The sequence below is a fragment of the Rhinolophus hipposideros genome (genome assembly GCF_964194185.1).
Source record: "Rhinolophus hipposideros genome assembly, chromosome: X".
Lineage (NCBI taxonomy): Eukaryota > Metazoa > Chordata > Mammalia > Chiroptera > Rhinolophidae > Rhinolophus > Rhinolophus hipposideros.
The window spans coordinates 85,219,290-85,237,483 of NC_138046.1; the positions used below are offsets into that span (position 1 = coordinate 85,219,290).

Here is an 18,194-nt window from a genome sequence, read left to right on the forward strand (position 1 = left end):
ATCACCTCTAACCGTATCAGCTGGGGCATCGTATATGCTTCTGTGTCGAAATGTCAATTGCTTAGATTTGAAATTCAAAAAACTATAAACTTAATATTTGCTGGGTAATGAACTTAGGTATGCTGGCCGTTCACATTTATAACATCTCTTAAGGGCTTGATCCGGAAGATGGTCTCCAGGAACTGGCTCAGCCGAGGATTGACCGAGAGGGCAGAGATGGTCCAGATGTCACGCAGGAGCTTGTCTCTAAGCTAGAAACCATTCACATGCTGGAAGCAGGTATGTTATGCAATAAGAATCCTATTTATCCGTTTACCAAATCACTGACCATGAATTCGAGAGCTTTTGAATTTCAAGGCAGCATTTTATATTTTGGGAAGAACTTGCCTCAGATTAGTCTTCTAACCTTTTTACTGCTCATTTGCCGAAGCATTTCATTAGACTATTTACCTTAAGAGAGTTTTCAGACTACTTCCAGGAGCCTGTTAGACATAGCGAAAATGTATTCATAGGCATAGCGTAGCCTAGAAATGTACGTGTTATTACATAGCTACCAAATTGCTTGAGTATCCAATATCAAAGTTCAGGAAAAAAACCCACAGCAGAGCAAACCAAAGGGATAGGATACGAGATAAGTAATAAAAGTTTAAATCTTTGGGAAAAGTAAACATAATTTCACTAGTAAATCAAGAAATGGTTCTTCTGAAAAATATTTGTGAAGAAATTAAGCACTAAGGACACTGAAAAACTTTTGTGAATATTGTCCATGAGTAGCATGATCTTGAAGAATTTGCAAGAAATCCAAGTACACAGGGTAGGGAATATGATTGAGACACTGACAGATATTGATTGTTTTATATAATTGAAAGTGAATACATTCTTGACCTCTAAAGTAATATTTTCAAAATATGAAAGGAATGGTTGATATTCTAGGAAAATATATGTTATTTAATACATCCCATTAATACTCGAATATCTGAACATCACAGATATCATAGGAGTGCTTTGGAAATTCATCAGACTTGTCCCTCAAAAGGTCTTATTTTACTTAAGATCAAGGTAGCGTATGCTTGAAAATTGATGAGAATAGATGTTGAAGCATTCTCCTCACAAAAGGTAAATAACTATGTGAGGTGTTGGATGTGTTAATTACTTCCTTTTGTCTTAGTAATCATTCCACAATGTATAGATACATCAAATCACCATGTTTTATACTTTAAATACATGCAATCATATTTATTACTTTTTCCTGAATAAAAATTTACGGAGCAATGTTTTTGGAAGAAAATTTACCTTCTAGATATCTTACTGTTTCTCTCATTCTCTTTCCTTATCGCGCCCTCTCTTCATTCTTCTTCTTCATGCTTTTCATTTTTTTTTTGCCATGACATACTCCTTGGCATATATGTTCTTCACATTTTGCTGTCAGAAATGACGGTAATGACTTAAAACGAGAGTGATTCTATAATTTATTATATAAACTGAAATACTTTCAAATGTGGAAAAGACATTATTTATTATTACGCTTGGACTACAGGTGAAAATGGGGACACATTAATACCCCACTTACGCAATCACACGATGGCTAAAATGGCCCAAAGATACGTTTTTCCATTCCTGCAACAGAGAGAAAACACAAATGTAGTATTGGACTTGTATTTACTTCACTTAAGCAGTAACCAATGTGGCATTACTGTTTTAAGTATGTTATGCTCAGTAAATTATTTCAGTCAAAGCAGTTAATCAGTATATTCTTGTAAATTTCTTTTCTCTCAGGATTTATGGGGTGTTGCTTGGATTTTTAGTAAAAGGATGCAGAATTTTTGCTTTCTGTTTAACACTTCCATTTTACATTTTCATTTTGTGTCATGTGTTCTGTACAGAAACATTGATTTCATTTCCTTGTACCAATAGAAAGAGTCTCGTGCTAAAAAGTAGTGGTAAACGATCTGCTTTGAAGTCTTTTTTTTATGAAACCAGAGCTGCAGTGTCCTTTGTACACCTTCAGTGTAATCTCAATGACACTCTGCTAAGTTGTGTTCCCACCTGTCATGTTTCTCTTGCAGGGGAAGGGCAAGCAAAGGATTAAGGAAGGTGAGCTGAAAACATGAAAACTACAACGTGGGATATCTGACTATGAAAATTATCTCAGTAAAGTTTTTTTGCTTTCCCCAATGAGCATCACCAATCTATTGTTAAGTGGATGTCTAAGCGGTTGATACTATTGAAAATTGTATTGTTTTTTGTAATTTTATGTCCTGATTGAAGTTGTATATACAGATGTATCTGCAGATTGGTATTTCTCCAGCAACCTTGCAAAATCTGCTTATGAATTCTGAAAGCTTATGTTAGATCCTTTTGGAATTTCACCATGCACAGATCATTTGTGAGAACGAGCAGAGTTTTGTGCTCTTTGAAACATGTTGTCTTTTTTTTCCCTTTTCTCATTTTACAACCTTGGACAGAGCCAGCCAGTACGGTGTGAATAGAAGCCTTAATAGTGGGCCATGTTTCTCTTGTCTTTGATGGGAAATGCAGAATTTCGACATTTCGCCAAGTTACTGTGAAGCAGAGGAAGTTCCACTGCAGTCCTGGGTTGCTAACAATATATATCTTCAATAAATGTTGATTTTCATCAAACACTTGTGCATTTATTGAGATAATTGAAGGATGTGCTCCTCCAACAGTCTGTTAATGTCCTGAATTACACAGGAAACTTCCTATGTATAAACCAAGGTTACCTTCTTACGGCGCTATATTGGGTCATGATATATTATTTTTACCAAAAACCTACACATTAGTGTCATGTGTTTAGGATGTTCGTGTATGACCTCCTGAGTGACTAGCGTGTGCTTTTAGGTCATGCATTTTGGAATCACGGTTACACTAGATGCCTCCAGTGAATTGGTCTGTACAAACTCTTTTAGTCTCTGGCAGGGAACGCAGTGCAAGGCTGGGAGGAGTGTAGCGCCAGCTTTCCCTTGTTCCGCTGTTTCTTGATTTCATCTCTCTTGTTAGTACTGGACCCCACTAACAGGTGAGTGACAGGGAAGCTCCAGGTCCCCATCCCTTCAGCCTGGGTGAGGTGCCGTCTTCCCCGCAAGATACCTCTAGTGGTGCTGTGGCTCTGAAAGCACCTGCTCCCGTTTCTGTGATGATGTTAGTCTCCCACACACACTAAGTTACACGTCATGTCTCTGCTAAGTTGCCTGGATAATTTCTATCTGTGCCCCGTGGTGGGGAATGGCCTGCCCGATCCTTCAGCTGTGTCCAGTTATGGCAATACATCCGTGTATTGAGTTCTATACTAATCCCATGAATAATGATAACTCACATTTGCAGGGTATGTGCTGTGTGCTGGCCACTTCCCTGACCTAGGTTCCATACATTTATGACATCATTCCATCCTCAGAAGAAAGTAAGCCAGAATGTACAGAAAATTTACATTTGATCACCGCACAGTTTGATAAAAGTTGAGATGACAGTCTTCAGGCCCTCTAGCTCCCAATTCCAGCCTAGGGTAACAGCTTTCTGAGGCATCGCCGGGGACCCCTCCGGTCCCATTTCGTCTCATTGTCTATAGATTTGATTACATAGGAGCTGGCGCGGGAACAGTAGATTTGTTGTGGGGACAAGGAAGTCGAGAAATCCAGGGCCACTAGGGACAGTCCACCTGCTGATGGCAGCTGTGGCTCGTCCTGGGGAAACGGATGGACCCCAATACCCGGTGTCAGGTCCGTCAGCCACAGGCAGCGTGGCTGGTTGGCGGGGCTCAGCAGGGATGGCAGGGTTTATGGGCCACCTCCTGTGGATGTGGGGTTCACACTAACCCCCATAGGGAAGGATGCCTAACTCACCATGACCAGAGGCCAGCAGGATTGGTCATAACACAGTTTTTCCAGGACTCAGACCCGAGAGGTCATTCTCAGAATCCCTCAGCTCTGGAGTCCCTTTCCATCCCTAGCATGAACCTCCCTCCCTCATATGGACACGATGGTGACTGCACACAGCAGGGTCTCCAATTCCTCTGACCTCTGTTCTACAAGATGGATGGAATAGATGTTGCAGAATCATCTCCCCAAATCCCCTTTCGTGTGCCAGTTGTGTAGGTAAAGCCAAAAGAGTGAGACACCAGTGCTTGGCGATAGAGAAATTGTTACTCGATTTGGCCAAATGAAAGGACTGGACAGGTAGAGTTCTCAAATACTTCTCCCAAATCGCAATTGAAGAGAGTGTTTTTGCAGCTAGGGAGTAGACAGTAGACGATGGGCACCTCCGGGGAACTGAGAGAGAAGTCTGTGTGACACTTATTCATATCAGACTCCTGGGCATCAGAAGCTGGTCACAGGTACCTTGCAGGTATTCTTTCTTACATCAAACCTAACTCATAATTTCTGCTCCGGACCCAGACGTTGTCTCCTCCTGATTGCAAACAAACAGGACATCAGCAACACAAAATGCCATTATGACAACACGGGTTGCTGGGGAGAAGAATCAGGATGCTGTGGACTGTCTCATCATTGTGAGTCAGTGATGTTATCTTTCAAGCAAACAGCAGAAACCAGACAATGAGTACCGCCTTGATTAGGCTGTCGTTGCTGTGTGGTTACCCTGGTAGAGTTTTTGAGAATCTCAAGCAAAGTGTATTTGAAACATTTCTCCTGGAACTTGCTTTACATGTAGTCCTTCAGAACATGACTAACATTCGTTCGTTTTTATTTTTTCAACCAACAATTTATCATCGTTTCTTTTGGCATCTGTAGTATTATGTTCTGCATACTGTTCCTTAACTATTGTTTTTACTGTATTATTCTGTAGTTTGGATCTCTTTCAATATCGATGTCTACAGATGTACCCATTTGTATTATTCGTCAGCTGGGGCTGCCGTAACAAAGTATCATAGGATGTGTGGCTACGACAGGGGGAAGGTTTTTTCAAATTCAGTTTACATTCATTATTATTTTGCATTAGTTTCAGGTTACGGCAGAATACGTAGAGAGTTCTGTAAATTATGAAATCATCTCCCATTAATCTAGTACACGAACATACTTTCCTCATCTTTGATTATAAGCTGTGACACCTGAAGCAGTTCAAACATTTAGTGAAAGCCAATATCTATATGCTAATTAACAATTAAATGATTTCATTCTCACTGCCAAAAATGCAAGGGGCATTAATAACACAAGGGGCTCGGTACCCAGAAACTCAGTGTCACTGGCCACATGGCAGCCCTGAGCTGAAGATTTGTGGCTCTGTGTTCCAGGGTGCAGCCTGTAGGCTGTCCAGGGAGGCCTGTGAGGCCTCTGAGTGAAGGGGAGCTGCGAGCTAGGGTCGCACTTCCCTGAGCTGCTGGTGTCTATGTCCTCACGTGTGACTGCGTCTCCGGTGAAGGTCTCTGAAACGTTGGTGGGTCTGTCCCAGCGTGTGAGGTCCCTGAACTCTGCAGAGGAGTCTTTCTTGGTCCAGAGCGTTGGTCTCTAAGCTGTTCATGGAACTGCATCCCGGGATCTCTGTGAGACCAAAGCAGGACGGACCTTGCTTACTATGAGCTCTAGCTAGGTGTGTGATTTCACCTTTGCTGAGGTTTCTCCCATCCCTGCCCTGGTGCCACAGAGATGAAATGTCAGGGTGCCCCTCCTCAGGGAGGGCAGTCCTCTGGCATGTGCAGCTCGAGGAGCACATGGTGACCATACTGATAAGAGTAGTAACTGCTGACATCACCCCACCTTTGCTCAGGGCCATGAGACAAACCTATGGCCACATATTAACTCAGGAAATTGGCCCGAATACTTAAGAACAGGGGCCTGGGCCCAGTGTGCACAGAAGGTGTCAGCTTTTGAGGAGGGAGTAAGTGGTAGTAACGGGGTCTCCTTGGAGGAGGCAGGGGAAGGCTCAGCACAGCCCAGGACAGGTGGGGGAGCCAAGGAAGTGGAACAGGAGAGGTTTCCTCAGGGTCACAAGGACTCTGGGACTGACCCACTGTCAGAATTCTGACTCTCTGCCTCTTGCTCTCCCCGCGGGCTTGGTACTAGGTATACGGAATAGAATCCTCACATTACCTGTGGAGATGGTGGTGGAAGGTAGACAGGAAACACGCATGCAGGAGGGGAAATACCTCACATTCATGCACTTCCACAAGGTGCACTGCTAATGTACAGGTCCCTTCCCCCATTTAATCATGGCGTTGGCATGGAGATCAGCAGGAGGGTGGTCAAGAGCTTGAGTGGGTGTCGGGGACCCTGTTTACAATACGATGCTCCCCATAACTACACCATGTCCTTCTCCTCAGGGGCAGAGGTGCTGATGATTGTCAAGACAGCGTGACTGAGGCACAGGCCATGGGCAGCTGAGTCATTCCCTAGACACTGTCCCTGGGGAGGGCCGTCCTTTCCCTGGAAAGACAGGCACATCATCCAATAGCAGCGCTGTGGGCCCAGAGGTGGTGACTAATTCAATGGGAACGGTGACTTGACAGTAATAATCTGTTTCTGTCTCTGGAATGCTCTCTCTTTCTTTCTGACTTCTCTGTCCCAGTTTCTGTGTCCCTCTCACACACCGGCCTGGGTGTGAACACATGTACGCCGTGAAGGCCCTTCCTCCTCCTCCTGAGAGTATCATAGATCCTTTTTTGTTGTTCTTAAAGTTTTTTTTATTACTTTCAGGCATGCGAAGCAACATAATAGTTAGAAATTTACACCCCTCACAAAGTTATAACTCCTCTGCCACAAGCTACTACCCCTCTGACATGTTATGTAGCTGTTATAATGCCACCGACTATTTCCCTATGTTGTACTCCATATCCTGTGACTATATATACCCATATATTTAGTTAGAGTTTACAGTCAACATTTTTTACCTCAGCTTCCGGTGTATTACGCATTATTCAGGCATGTACACAGTCTATGACGTGATTACCCTGAAAAGTCCAGTGCCCATCTGTCACCTTCCGTGATTTACAACATTGTTGATTATATGTATTAACTACCAATTCATATTTCTCAATATCTTTTTCACCCCCGATCCCTTTACGGTCTACACCCTGAGAGATCTAGTACCTATCTGGCACCATAACTAGTTATTACAATATTATTCACTATATGCCTTATGCTATACCCTACATTCCCATGACTACTGTGAAGCAATCAATTTGAACTTCTTAATCCCTCCACCTTTCACCTATCCTTAACCCCCGTCCCGACTTCAAGAAGTTCCTCTAATATTCCCTATGATACTGGTTTGGTGGTGATGAACTCCTTCAGCTTTTTCGTGTCTGGGTAGCTCCTTATCAACCCTACAATTCTAAAGGATAACTTTGCTGGGTAGAGTAATCTTGGTTGTAGTTCCTTGCTTTTCATCACATGAAATATTTCCTGCCAATCCCTTCTTGCCTGCAGTTTCTGCTGAGAAATGAGCTACCAGTCTTATGGGGGCTCCGTTATTGCTAACTAAATGCTCTTCTCTTGCTTCTTTTAGGATTCTCTCTTTGTCCCTTGGGTATTTTGTACTACCTTATCTTCTACATCGCTGGCTGCATCCTGGGCTTCGTCTAGTCTACTGATGATTGCCTGAAATATATTCTTCACTTCCGTCATTATGTCCTTTATTTCTCACTCATACTTTTCATGGTTTTCATGTCCATTTTGATGCTTCCTGACTCTCTGTTGAAGTTTTCCCTGAGATCATTGAGCATCCTTATAACCAGTATTTGGAAATCTGCATCTGACACATAGGTTATCTCCATTTCATTTAGTACTTTTTCTGGAACGTTGTTCTTTTTTTCATGTGGAACATGTTTCTTTGTCTCCAATGTTAGATGCGTTCGTGTGTTTCTTTCTGTGAAGTACGTTGGGCTGCTATAATTTCTGCTCTTAGTACAGTGGCCTTGGGTACTAGTTGTGCTATGAGGTTCAGTGGCACCCTCTTTCTGCTCCCTCTCATACCCTGGCCTGGGCGTGACCTCACCTACACCAAGAGGGCCCTTGCTCCTCTTCTCCTAAAGATATCATTCTTCTGTGTGTATCTCAGTGGGGACCAATTACAACAGTCCCCCTGAGTGCACAGGATTGTCCAGGGAAGGCACGGTCAGATGTCAAGAGCCTGGGGAAGGGATTTTCGTGGGGCAAACCGGGAGGTCCTCCCCTTCCATTTGCTGAACTAGACCTCTGACTTCTGACAGAATCATGAGTCTTCTGTGCTAAGAACCCTCCCGTTAATCGCTGAGAGGAAGTCAACTTCCACGCCACTTGTTCAACAGCCCAGATAACACTATGTGATGTGTTGTCCGTTACCTCCCTGAACTCATGTCCTGTGTCTCCATAGGTCACACTGTGCCAGCCACCCGGTTCCTCATGCACTGTAGCCTGAGTTCCACTCCCACACCTTTCCACTGGTCTGACCGGTATCTAGGATGTTTTTCACCCACATATCCGTCTCCTTGCCTTTCTGGTCAAATGTCATGTACATGGGAAATTTTCTCCGCACCACTCTCTCTGGCAATATTCACGCCTTTAATTTCTTTATTCACATTCAATTTTAATCACAGCCATTACCAACAGCTGACAAATTAGAGAGATTTCTCTGCTACATGATCCCACTACACTGTAAGTGTCGTGCGGGGCGTCCGGCGGGGTCTCTGGGCCCGTTCCCCACATAAGAACGCTGGAAATGGTGAGGCCAAAAAGGAACACCCATGGAGCCATAAGTAGCGGAGTCATTTCACTACATTCTCGCCGGCGGATTCCGCCTGTCTGCAATCCACTCTTGCTAGCCCCCATTTTTTCCGTAGCCCCCATTTTTTCTGCTAGCGTGGCCACACCAGTTATATTAGTGGCCAATGGCTTCCGGGTTATACCTGATGGCCAACTAGCCACAGCTGATGGCCATCTGATCACAGTTGATGGCCATTTACTACCCGAGCCAGCACCTTTCTATATGAGTCCGAGAGCCTGGAAACTGCTTTCTGGGGCTCTGTCCCCACAGTAAGCTACCTAAAGGTAAGATGTTGTTTATTCTCTTTTCCTACGACTGCATTCCTACCTCCCATTACAGTACCTGACACTTAATTTGGAGAGACAAAACGTGATCATGGAAAAAAAAGAGTTGGAATAAACATTACAAAGAGAGACACATAAAATAGAGTTGGAGGCTTTTGGGGAAAGTGGGGCCTATGCACAGCTGGTGCCTCAGTCTCAGAGCAGCTCTGAAGTTGCGAACCTGAGAGAACTCAGTCCCAGGTCAGCCATCAATATCCGGGAACAACAACTGCTGTGTGGACACATATAAACTTTACCCCCATCTTGGAGTTTTGAGTTCCTCCTTTGCTCCTTGGAACTAACCAACCCTTGCTAAATTAGCCAGCAGTCCTTCATTTGCATGAGAGAATTACACTTTGTGGTTTTCGCGTTTACAATCACAACGTTTCTTTGTCTCTCTGGAGAGCAGTTTGCATTTCTAAGTAGTTGTGTGTTTCCAGGGCTGCAACTCCTTTCACTCAGGTAAGTAATTTCCTTTCTTGATTAAGCCTTAAGCTCTTCATTCTTTACCCAGTGAATCAGGGAATAAACAAACAAGTGCAAAGTGGTGGCAAGAGGCATAGTTAGACAGGCCGAGGAGTCTACTAGGTAACATTTCCAAGCGAGACAGGATTGTGACGAAGCACCTGGTCTGTATGTAACCTAACCTGTCCATTGGCCCCTGGGAGATGGCCCCTTCCCTAACAAAACCAGATGACCCGCCATCCCTCTCACCTATTGCTGACAGTCAAGGACTGCAGCCTGTCCCACACCAGGCCTTCTAACCCCAGTCGGGAGGTCTAGCCCTCCTGCCCTTGCGGGACTGTGGCGCGGTTGCCCCACTAGATGCATTCTGCAGTTACCCAGGAGACAGAAGCCAGCACAATCCTCCGCAGAGAAAAGCTTGTACGGCTCCCCGGTATCAGAGTGGCCACTGCAGGGAGGTACATTTCAGGTCACTAAGACGGTCCCAAGAATGCAAGAGTGCAGCGAAATGGGGTTTTCATCCTGCCTTTGCCTTCCCACCCTTTGGGGACCAGCCTAGAATGGTCCATGTGCATCCGAATGGATGAGCCAGTTCCGGTTCCCACCGCCAAGGGGCGCCCGCGAGGGAGCAGGTGCTGCCAGGCACAAACCACACAGGTCTGGAGGGGCGCCTCTGTATTCCGGGAGGTACCACTGGGGAGGGCGTTTGGGAAAACCCCACTGTGTGTGTGAGCACACTGAGGGTGTGTATACAGCGGCCGGGCCCAGTAGACTCGGAGGTCTCCATTCTCCCGACCCGCTGGACACCGAGTGGCCTCGGGGTGTGAGGTTGCGGCCCTCACTGTCAATTCCCGAGATGCACCCGTCCCTTGTCACGTGGTCGCATCCAGCTGGAAGACCCTGGGTGGAGAGATTGCGGGTGGGGGGTGGGGAGGATAAAGGAACTGCTCCCAGGTCCATGCTGTGCGCTGATTGGTCGCGGGGAGATTGACGGAATAAACCCTCCCAGAAGCCGACCCGGGCGCGGGATGGCTCCCGCTGGGCCTGTCATCTTGGCCTCGCAGTCTGGCGGCCCCGTGCCCGTGGCCATCTGTGTGGGATGTCGCCTACTGCAAGCTGGAGCTGAGGGTGAGGCGTGTGTGTGCCCGCGTGTTCGCGCGCGCGCGTGTATTTTCAGAGCGTAGAAGTTTCTCCGAGTTGGACTCCTCAGCGCCTGAGCGTCCGGACAGGCCTGGCGATGCCGCCCCTGGCAGTGGTGAGTTCCGCGCAGTCGCTGGCGTGGAGTCAGTGCCCCACGCTGCGATCGCGGGTGACGGCGCTGTCTTCACGTGAGCTCCTTACTGTCGTTTAGCCCTATGTCAGTCACCAGCCTAGTGTGGCGCGATTGGCACGGCATCGGAGAGACTCTCACACGCAGGCAGTTAAGGTCCAGGGAGCGGTGTCTGCGCTCCTTGGTGTCCCTGCCTGGGAAGTGAAGTGTCAGGCATTTGGGGATGTGTATGGCGAGCTGCCACCTCACAGGTGCTCTGTGGGTACACTGGCTCCCTCTGAGCCTTTGAGGGATTGTGCGCGAATGGGAGGTTTTATCTGAGTGGATTCTGTGCCACGGACTAAAGGTCTGTGCGGCCTCCTGTGCCTCGTGGGCCTCGTGTGCCTACACACGTGTACCTGGCTCAGCATTTTCTGTGGTTCCCGGCGTCTGTGTCCCGGGTGGAGATCTGTGTGTGGGACCGCACCCCGGGAATGAGGGCTCCCAGCACTTTGTGATGCTGGGTCTGGAGCTGTGATCTCTCTGAACTGAGTGGGGTGGGCGGAGGCTTTCTCTTAAGGTAGGAAGTAGGGGGGCTGTTTTGGGGTCTGTGTCCAGGGTGTAGGTTCTCTGATCCGTATGGGGACGTTATCCTAAGGTTATGGGGTGTTTCGGAGTTAATTGAGCTTCTGTCTTCCTGCTTTCGGAGCCCTTGTAATCAGTCGGCTCGTGCCTGGGAGCTTTGGGAGCCTACCTGCAGGGTGAGAGGTATCAGCAGTTTTAATTTGTTTCCTGGGATGAGGACCTTGGTCTGCGGGGTGGGCGCTGTCACAGTGTGTGTGGCCTCTGCTGTGTCTGGGAGTGTGTGACACAAGCGGTGACCTCCCTGTGCAGAGACGTTTGGAATCTGTTTTAGGTTTTGTTGACTGAGCTGTGTTTGGTGTCTCTGGGTATGTGAGGTGTTTGGGGTTTGTGTGTCTGGTGAGATCTCTTACCTTCTCGGGTGTGAGGTCTCTGTGTAGGACCTGAGGGATTTGGAACCTGTCAGATGGGATTCCAAAGCCTGGAGCCCCACGTCTTGGTTGTGTGTCCTTGGGCAAGTCACTTGTGTCCTTTAGACTTGATATGCATCATAACCAATAAATGGGGCCAATTCCCATGTTGGAAGACAGTGTACATCTTAGCAATGTGTGTAAAGAGTCTGGGTCCCACTCAGTTTTCCACAAGAAATTTCTGAGTCCCTGGTACAGTATGTATCTGAGCAGCGTTCTAGGAGATGGGGTACAACAGAGAACTACATTGATGGAATGTCTGACTCATAGAGTTGCTCAGTACAAGTATAACATATCTGGGACTGGCAAGTCCAGTGGAGACTGAAAATAACGGGTTCCGGGCAAGGCTATGAGGGGAGAATGTTCTCAGTGTATTGAGCGTGATCAGAGAAGGTCTCCCTGAAAAGTGATGAGTGAGCAGAGGCCTGGAGGAAGGGAGGGAGCAGGCCGTACATTACCTGAGGGAAGAGCATGCCAGGCAGAAGGAACAGCAAGTGCAACAGTGCTGAGGCGGAAATCCACTCGGTGTGTTCCTGGGTGTCAGGGAATCCTGGGGTGTTCGTAAAGCCCTCATCACTGGGTTTGGCACACAGCGCTCATGAAAGGTGTCCGGTGTTGCGCTCTGTATTTCCCTTCCCACTTGTGAGGGAGGTGAGGTCAACCTCTTTTCCAGAGGAAAGTCCTGAGGCTGCAATAGTGGCCTGAGGCTGTTCTCCCCCTCACATCTGAAAGTGCTAAAAGAGGGGTGAAGTATTTGACTCTGTCATGGAAAACAGAGGCTCTGAGTGTCAGAGCTGCAGGGCTGACACCATCCACAGTGAATGTGGGCCATCCAGCTGATATAAATGACAATCCAGGCATCACGCCCATGGTAGTATTTCTACTGTTTTTTAATGAAGTCCCTGTACCATTCTTCCTTTTTTTTTTTTTGAATTGGGGAATATTGGGGAACAGTATGTATTCCGGGGTCCTCAGCTCCAGGTCGTTGTCCTTGACTCTAGTTGTGGAGGGCGCAGCTCAGCTCCAAGTCCAATTGCCATTTTCAATCTTTAATTGCAGGGGGTGCAGCCCACCATCCCATGAGGGTATTGTACTGGCAACCTTGTTGCTGAGAGTTCAGGCTGTAAGCAAGTGAGCCATCCAGCGCCCCTCTGGAATCTCAAAGACAGCTCATTGTCTTCAATCTTGGTGTGCACAGCGTTGCTCACTGGCCCCTGTGGGACTGGCACCGCCAACCCTGTTGATCCTAGTTTGGACTCTAACCTGTGGAGCCATCTGGCTGCCTCTAATGTTTCTATTGTTGATGGAAGGCAATACCTTCATAATGAAACAGGAACTCAGTCAGAGGAGACAGACCGGAAGGGGAGGCTGCAGAAGAGTGAGCTTAATCCCTCAGGTTTCATAGTATTGCCTGGATTGGGCTGCATTCACCTTAATTAAGTGATTGTGTTGGGTATGTTCACCTTTTCCTCTGCCTTGACCATTCTTTCACTTCCCTTCTCTTTTGTGCCAGAGGAGTTCAGTCCTCAAGCTGTCACGTGAGGTGCTGCAGAGGAAGGCAAGCGAATGCTTCTAGGTGCTTCCCAGCTAGGGGAGTCAGAGCTCAGGCAGACTGAGGAGGGCATCCACACCCAAGGATAGGGTGCAGTGGGGGACAGAGCCCCAGGCCAGTAGGAGGCTGTCCCTGGGGGTTGGGTGGGAGAGGCTACATGGATCCGGGATTCAATGCTGAGTAAGTTGTGGAGGGAGGTCACGGGCAGGGGATACTTGAGCACAGCATGTGAGGCTGGCCTCTGTTTGGGAAGGATGCCATATACTACGTGTGCCAGTTAAGTTCGCGAACTCATCCTAGAAAAAGTGCTAAGTACCTCATCACTGATTATCACTACGGTCACCTTCGAAATACTTCCGTAAGGAAGCAATGCTCAGATGCCAGTGCCTAGTCCAGCCTTCAAAGCAATTTGGAACTCTTTTTCTAGAGTGGCCAACGGAGCTGTCATCATATTACCCTTGATGTCCTATGTCATCAAAATGTCGTCTTTTTAGTATTTCGTTTATCTTCAGGTAATGAAAGAAGTCACTGGGGGCCACGCCAGGTGAGGAGGGAGTGCATTCCAATACAGTTACTTATTCACTGGCTGAAAACTCCCTCACAGACAGTGCCCTGTGGGCTGGTGCATTGTCCTGATGCAAGAGCCATGAATTGTTGGTGAAAAGTTCTTGCAGCCTTTTCAGCACTTCCAAATAGCAGACTTGGTAAACTGTTTGTGCAGTTGGTATAGATTCATAGTGAATAATCCCGCTGATATCAAAAAAATTTTCGCCACATCGTTGCAAAAGTTGAGGAATTTTTAATTGTCCTACCTCGTACACATTGGGTGTCATCACATCAGTAAATAAATCAGGATATGGGAGCCACGACACTCACTTTAGAAAGGGGAGCATCTCATGTGGAAATAAAGAAACCTAGAACAAACTCTGAGATGTTATGCTGGAATTGGAGGCCTCTATGGAACTCGTGGTTTTCAATATACGTACATATTCTATTAGGTGATAGATACAGATGTACCTATGTATACCCGTGTGTGTGCCTGAGTGCGTACATACGTGTATTCCAACAGTTTTGGGTACCCCCACAATCCAATGGCAGTAATCACATGTAGGCACCAGATCCTGGTTTCTAAATACCATTCTCCACCAAAGACTGGTGCCTGGACTGGGGGAGGGAAAGGATACAGGAATCCGGCTCAATTTGTGGTGTGAATAATGAGCCTAAATTCAAGGAATGATGGGGACATATCAGAAGGATTCCGGAAATACCTTGAAGGGGCTCCCACTTGAAAGAGTGTAGACAACGTTTTTCGGCTCTCGGATATTATTAATATGTATCATCTGTAAGTTTTTTCTTCAATTAAAGTTTCTTGGGGTGACAATTGTTACATAGATTTCAGGTGTACAATTCTGTAATTCATTATCTGTATCTCACCTTGTGTGTTCACCACCCAGAGTCACTTCTCTTTCCATCACCATATATTAGACCCCATTTACCCTCTGTGAGAGCACCCTCCCCCCTTACCTTCGGTACCCCGTAAACCATTGTCTGTTTATGTGTTTTTGTTCCTTCATGTATATGTATTGTTCTTTTGTTGTTTTCAGTTTTGTGTACCACATATCAGTGAAATCAAATGGTTCTCTACTTTTTCTATCTTATTTCACTTAGGATTATAATCTCAAGATCCACGCATGTTGTTGCAAATGGTCCTATTTCATCTTTACTTACTGCCGAAGAGTATTCCATTGTATATATGTATATAGCACAACTTCTTTATCCATTCACCTATCAAAGGACACTTTGATTGTTTCCACGTCTTGGCCACTGTAAATAAAGCTGCAATGAACATTGAAGCACACTTGTCTTTATAGATAAATGTTTTCAGATTTTGGGTGTAGATACCCAGGTGAGGGATTGCTCACCTCTTAAAAGTGCATTTCCCTCTTAGAACTGGTTTTCCTGCGTCATAAAAATTTTCTTAGGATGTGTTTTCATTCTCATTTGTTTGTTTGTATCTTTTGAGCTCTCCTCTTATTTCTTCTTTGACCCGATTGTTCTTTAGAACTATGTTGTTTAATGTCCACACATTTGTGGTTTCTCTTGCTTTCTTTTTGCAGTTGATATCCAATTTCAGAGCCTTGTCATCAGAGAATATGTTTGGTATGATTTCAATCTTCTTAAATTTTCTGAGGCTAGTTTTCTGACCCTATATGTGGTCTATCCTTGAGAATGGTCCGTGTACATTAGAAAAAAATGTGCAGTCTGGTGTTCTACGATGAATTGATCTGTAAATGTCAATTATGTCCATTTCATCTAATGTGTCATTTAGGGCTGCTAGTTCTTTGTTTGGTTTCTGTTTGGATGATCTATCCATAGCTGTCAGTGATGTGTTTACGTCCTCTAGTATAATTGTGTTTTGGTCAGTTTCTCCGTTCAGTACTGTTAGTAGTCGCTTGGTATATTTCGATGCTCCCTGATTGGGGGCACGAATGTCTATCACGGTTATGTGTGTCTGATGTATGGTCCCCTTTATCATTAGTTTGTTGTATTCCTTCGTGTATTTTTCTTTGATCCATTTACCAGTATTTGTCAATTTGGATTGTTTCTACTTTTGACTCTTATGAACAAAGTTTCTATGAATGTTTGAGTACCGGTCTCTGTATGGACATATGTTTTTCGTTTCTCTTGGAAAGGATCCTCTAGGAGATTTGCTGGGTCATGTTATAAATATATCTTTAACATTAAAATTTAAATGCCTGATATGAGGATGCCCCCTGAAGTTTTCTTGGGGTTGCTGGTTGTTTGATATACCTTCTCCCCTATTTCACTGGTGATCTGTTTGTATCTTGGAATCTAAACTGTATCTCCCATAGCCGGCATGTACTTTCATCTTGCTTTTTCAAATCCAGTCTGTCAATGTCTGCGTTTTGACTGGATGGTTTAATCTGCTCACATTTAATGATCTTATTGATGTAGGTAGACTCCAATCTGCATTATCCTATTCTTTTTTTCTGTGTCTCTTCTCTGTTTGTTCTTTGGTACCTCCTTTACAGCTTTGTTTGTATGTTATAGATATTTTCTAATGGAACATTTTGATTTCGTAAGTGATTGTTTTCACTATATTCTGTGAGTTACACTAGTTCCCCTTATCCATGGGGAGTATATTCCGAGACCCCTAGTGGATGCCTGAAACCACAGGTAGCACCGAAGCCTACATACTATGTTTCTCCTATACATACATGCACTTTACAGCTTCCGTTTGGCATATCTGGTTTGTCAGCAACCCTGCTCTTCCGATTTGGGGTCGTTGTTAATTAAAATAAGGGTCACTTGCACACAAGCACTGTAATACGTCAACAGTCAGTCTGATAACCCAGAGGACCACTAAGTGATTGTAGGTGCTTCCAGTCCAAGCATCCTTTTAGAACTGGACAAAGGGATGATTCACGTGGGTGGGGTCAGAGTCGATGGCCTGAGATTTCATCACACTTCTCAGAATGGTGCCAGATTTAAATCCCATGAATTGTTTGCTTCTGGTATTTACTCTCTGGCTTTTCCCCCCCAAGGTTTTTAACTACCTAAATCATTTCTTTAAAATATATTGGACTATTCACACCTGGGTGAGTTTTTGTAGTTCATGGTTTATGGGAAATCGATCCATTTCTTCTAAGATGTTCCATGTATAAATGTGGAGTTGAATGTTGTATTATCATATTGCCCCTTTCAATTTTGCTGGGTCTGTAGGAAAATCACCGCTTTCGTTTCTGCTGTTGATAACTTTTCTTCGCTCGCTCCCCGCCCCCCCCATTCTCGATCTCCTAAAGGTACATAAATGTTGTACATTATATTAAATAATGAATTTTAATTTCACTGAGTTTCTACCATTTTTTCTAGTGCAATTTTTAAATATTTTTGGTTTCAAGTAAAGTAAATATTACATATGCTTACCAGGAAATTTGAACACCATAGTATTGAGCAACCCTTTCACTACATCAAAAGCCAGTGAGGATGAAGGTGAAAATTCAAAAGGGTGTGTCACCGTTGTGTAAATGCTTAGAATTTAATAAAACTCTATGGTTTGAAAGAATAGGAATGATTACAAAAAGAGCATGGTAGTCAGACACTGATTGTTAATTATTAAATAAGTTTTGTTAAATGTCTTGTTATGACATTGGGTGTTAAAATCAGCTTTCAAGTGCACAATTGTATAATAATATGTACATGTTGTATTGTGAGTTTACCACCGCGAATCAGTTCTCCTTCCATCATCATATATATGACCCCCTTTACCCTCTTCTACCAGCCTGCTTCCTTACCTTCTGGTAACCATGAAACTGTTGTGTGGATATATGTCTTTTTCTTTCTTTGTCTTGATTGTTTTTAGCTTTCACTTTTATATCCCACATATGAGTGAAGTCGCATACTTCTCGAGTTTCTCTGTCTGACTTATTTCTCTCAAGCTCGGTCGTGTTATCTGTTATCTGTTCCCAGTGGAAGTAGCTCATCTTTGCTTATAGCCGAGTTATGTTCCATTGTGTATATGCCTTCTCCATGAATTATTAATAGAGGTCATTGGAGTGGAAGCAGGTCCCTAGTGAACCAGGCTGCTGTGTAGGTAGCCTGAGATGGAAAGTGAGAAGCAGTGTTCTCCCGATCATGGATTTAAGATAAACAATTCAGTAAAGTTTCTAGTTTTGTTATCAGTGCTCAGGGTCTCACAGAAACGGATGTGTCCCTTATTGGGATAGAGCAGGAGAGTATGGACTGGGAGAAAACAGCTAGAGAAGGGTGCCTGATGGGGAGATTATAGCACTTAGTAAGCTGGGTAAGAAGGGGCCTGATGG

The 18,194-nt window shown here is 45.1% G+C and overlaps 2 protein-coding genes across 23 annotated transcripts in view; both read left to right on the forward strand.

Moving 5' to 3' along the window:
- LOC308495337 (P antigen family member 3-like) overlaps positions 1 to 2,638 on the forward strand; it is a 41,504-nt gene extending 38,866 nt beyond the window's left edge. For 5 of the 12 annotated variants that reach the window (XM_081043352.1, XM_081043354.1, XM_081043353.1 and 2 more), the window contains 3 exons: positions 154 to 279; positions 2,067 to 2,094; positions 2,466 to 2,637. In XM_081043352.1, the coding sequence (XP_080899478.1) occupies positions 154 to 279; positions 2,067 to 2,089 (149 nt within the window). In that variant the 3' untranslated portion in view covers positions 2,090 to 2,094; positions 2,466 to 2,637. Of the gene's footprint in view, positions 1 to 153; positions 280 to 989; positions 1,208 to 2,066 lie in introns of those variants that run through there. The other 7 variants (XM_081043349.1, XM_081043348.1, XM_081043350.1 and 4 more) reach the window with 4 other exon arrangements.
- Positions 2,639 to 10,467: 7,829 nt separating this feature from the next.
- The window catches only part of LOC308495335 (P antigen family member 3-like), a 37,652-nt gene continuing 29,925 nt past the window's right edge, over positions 10,468 to 18,194 (forward strand). For 5 of the 11 annotated variants that reach the window (XR_013992976.1, XM_081043330.1, XM_081043332.1 and 2 more), the window contains exon 1: positions 10,512 to 10,752. The gene's annotated coding sequence lies outside the window, so the exon portion shown is untranslated. Of the gene's footprint in view, positions 10,753 to 11,455; positions 11,515 to 18,194 lie in introns of those variants that run through there. The other 6 variants (XM_081043334.1, XM_081043336.1, XM_081043328.1 and 3 more) reach the window with 6 other exon arrangements.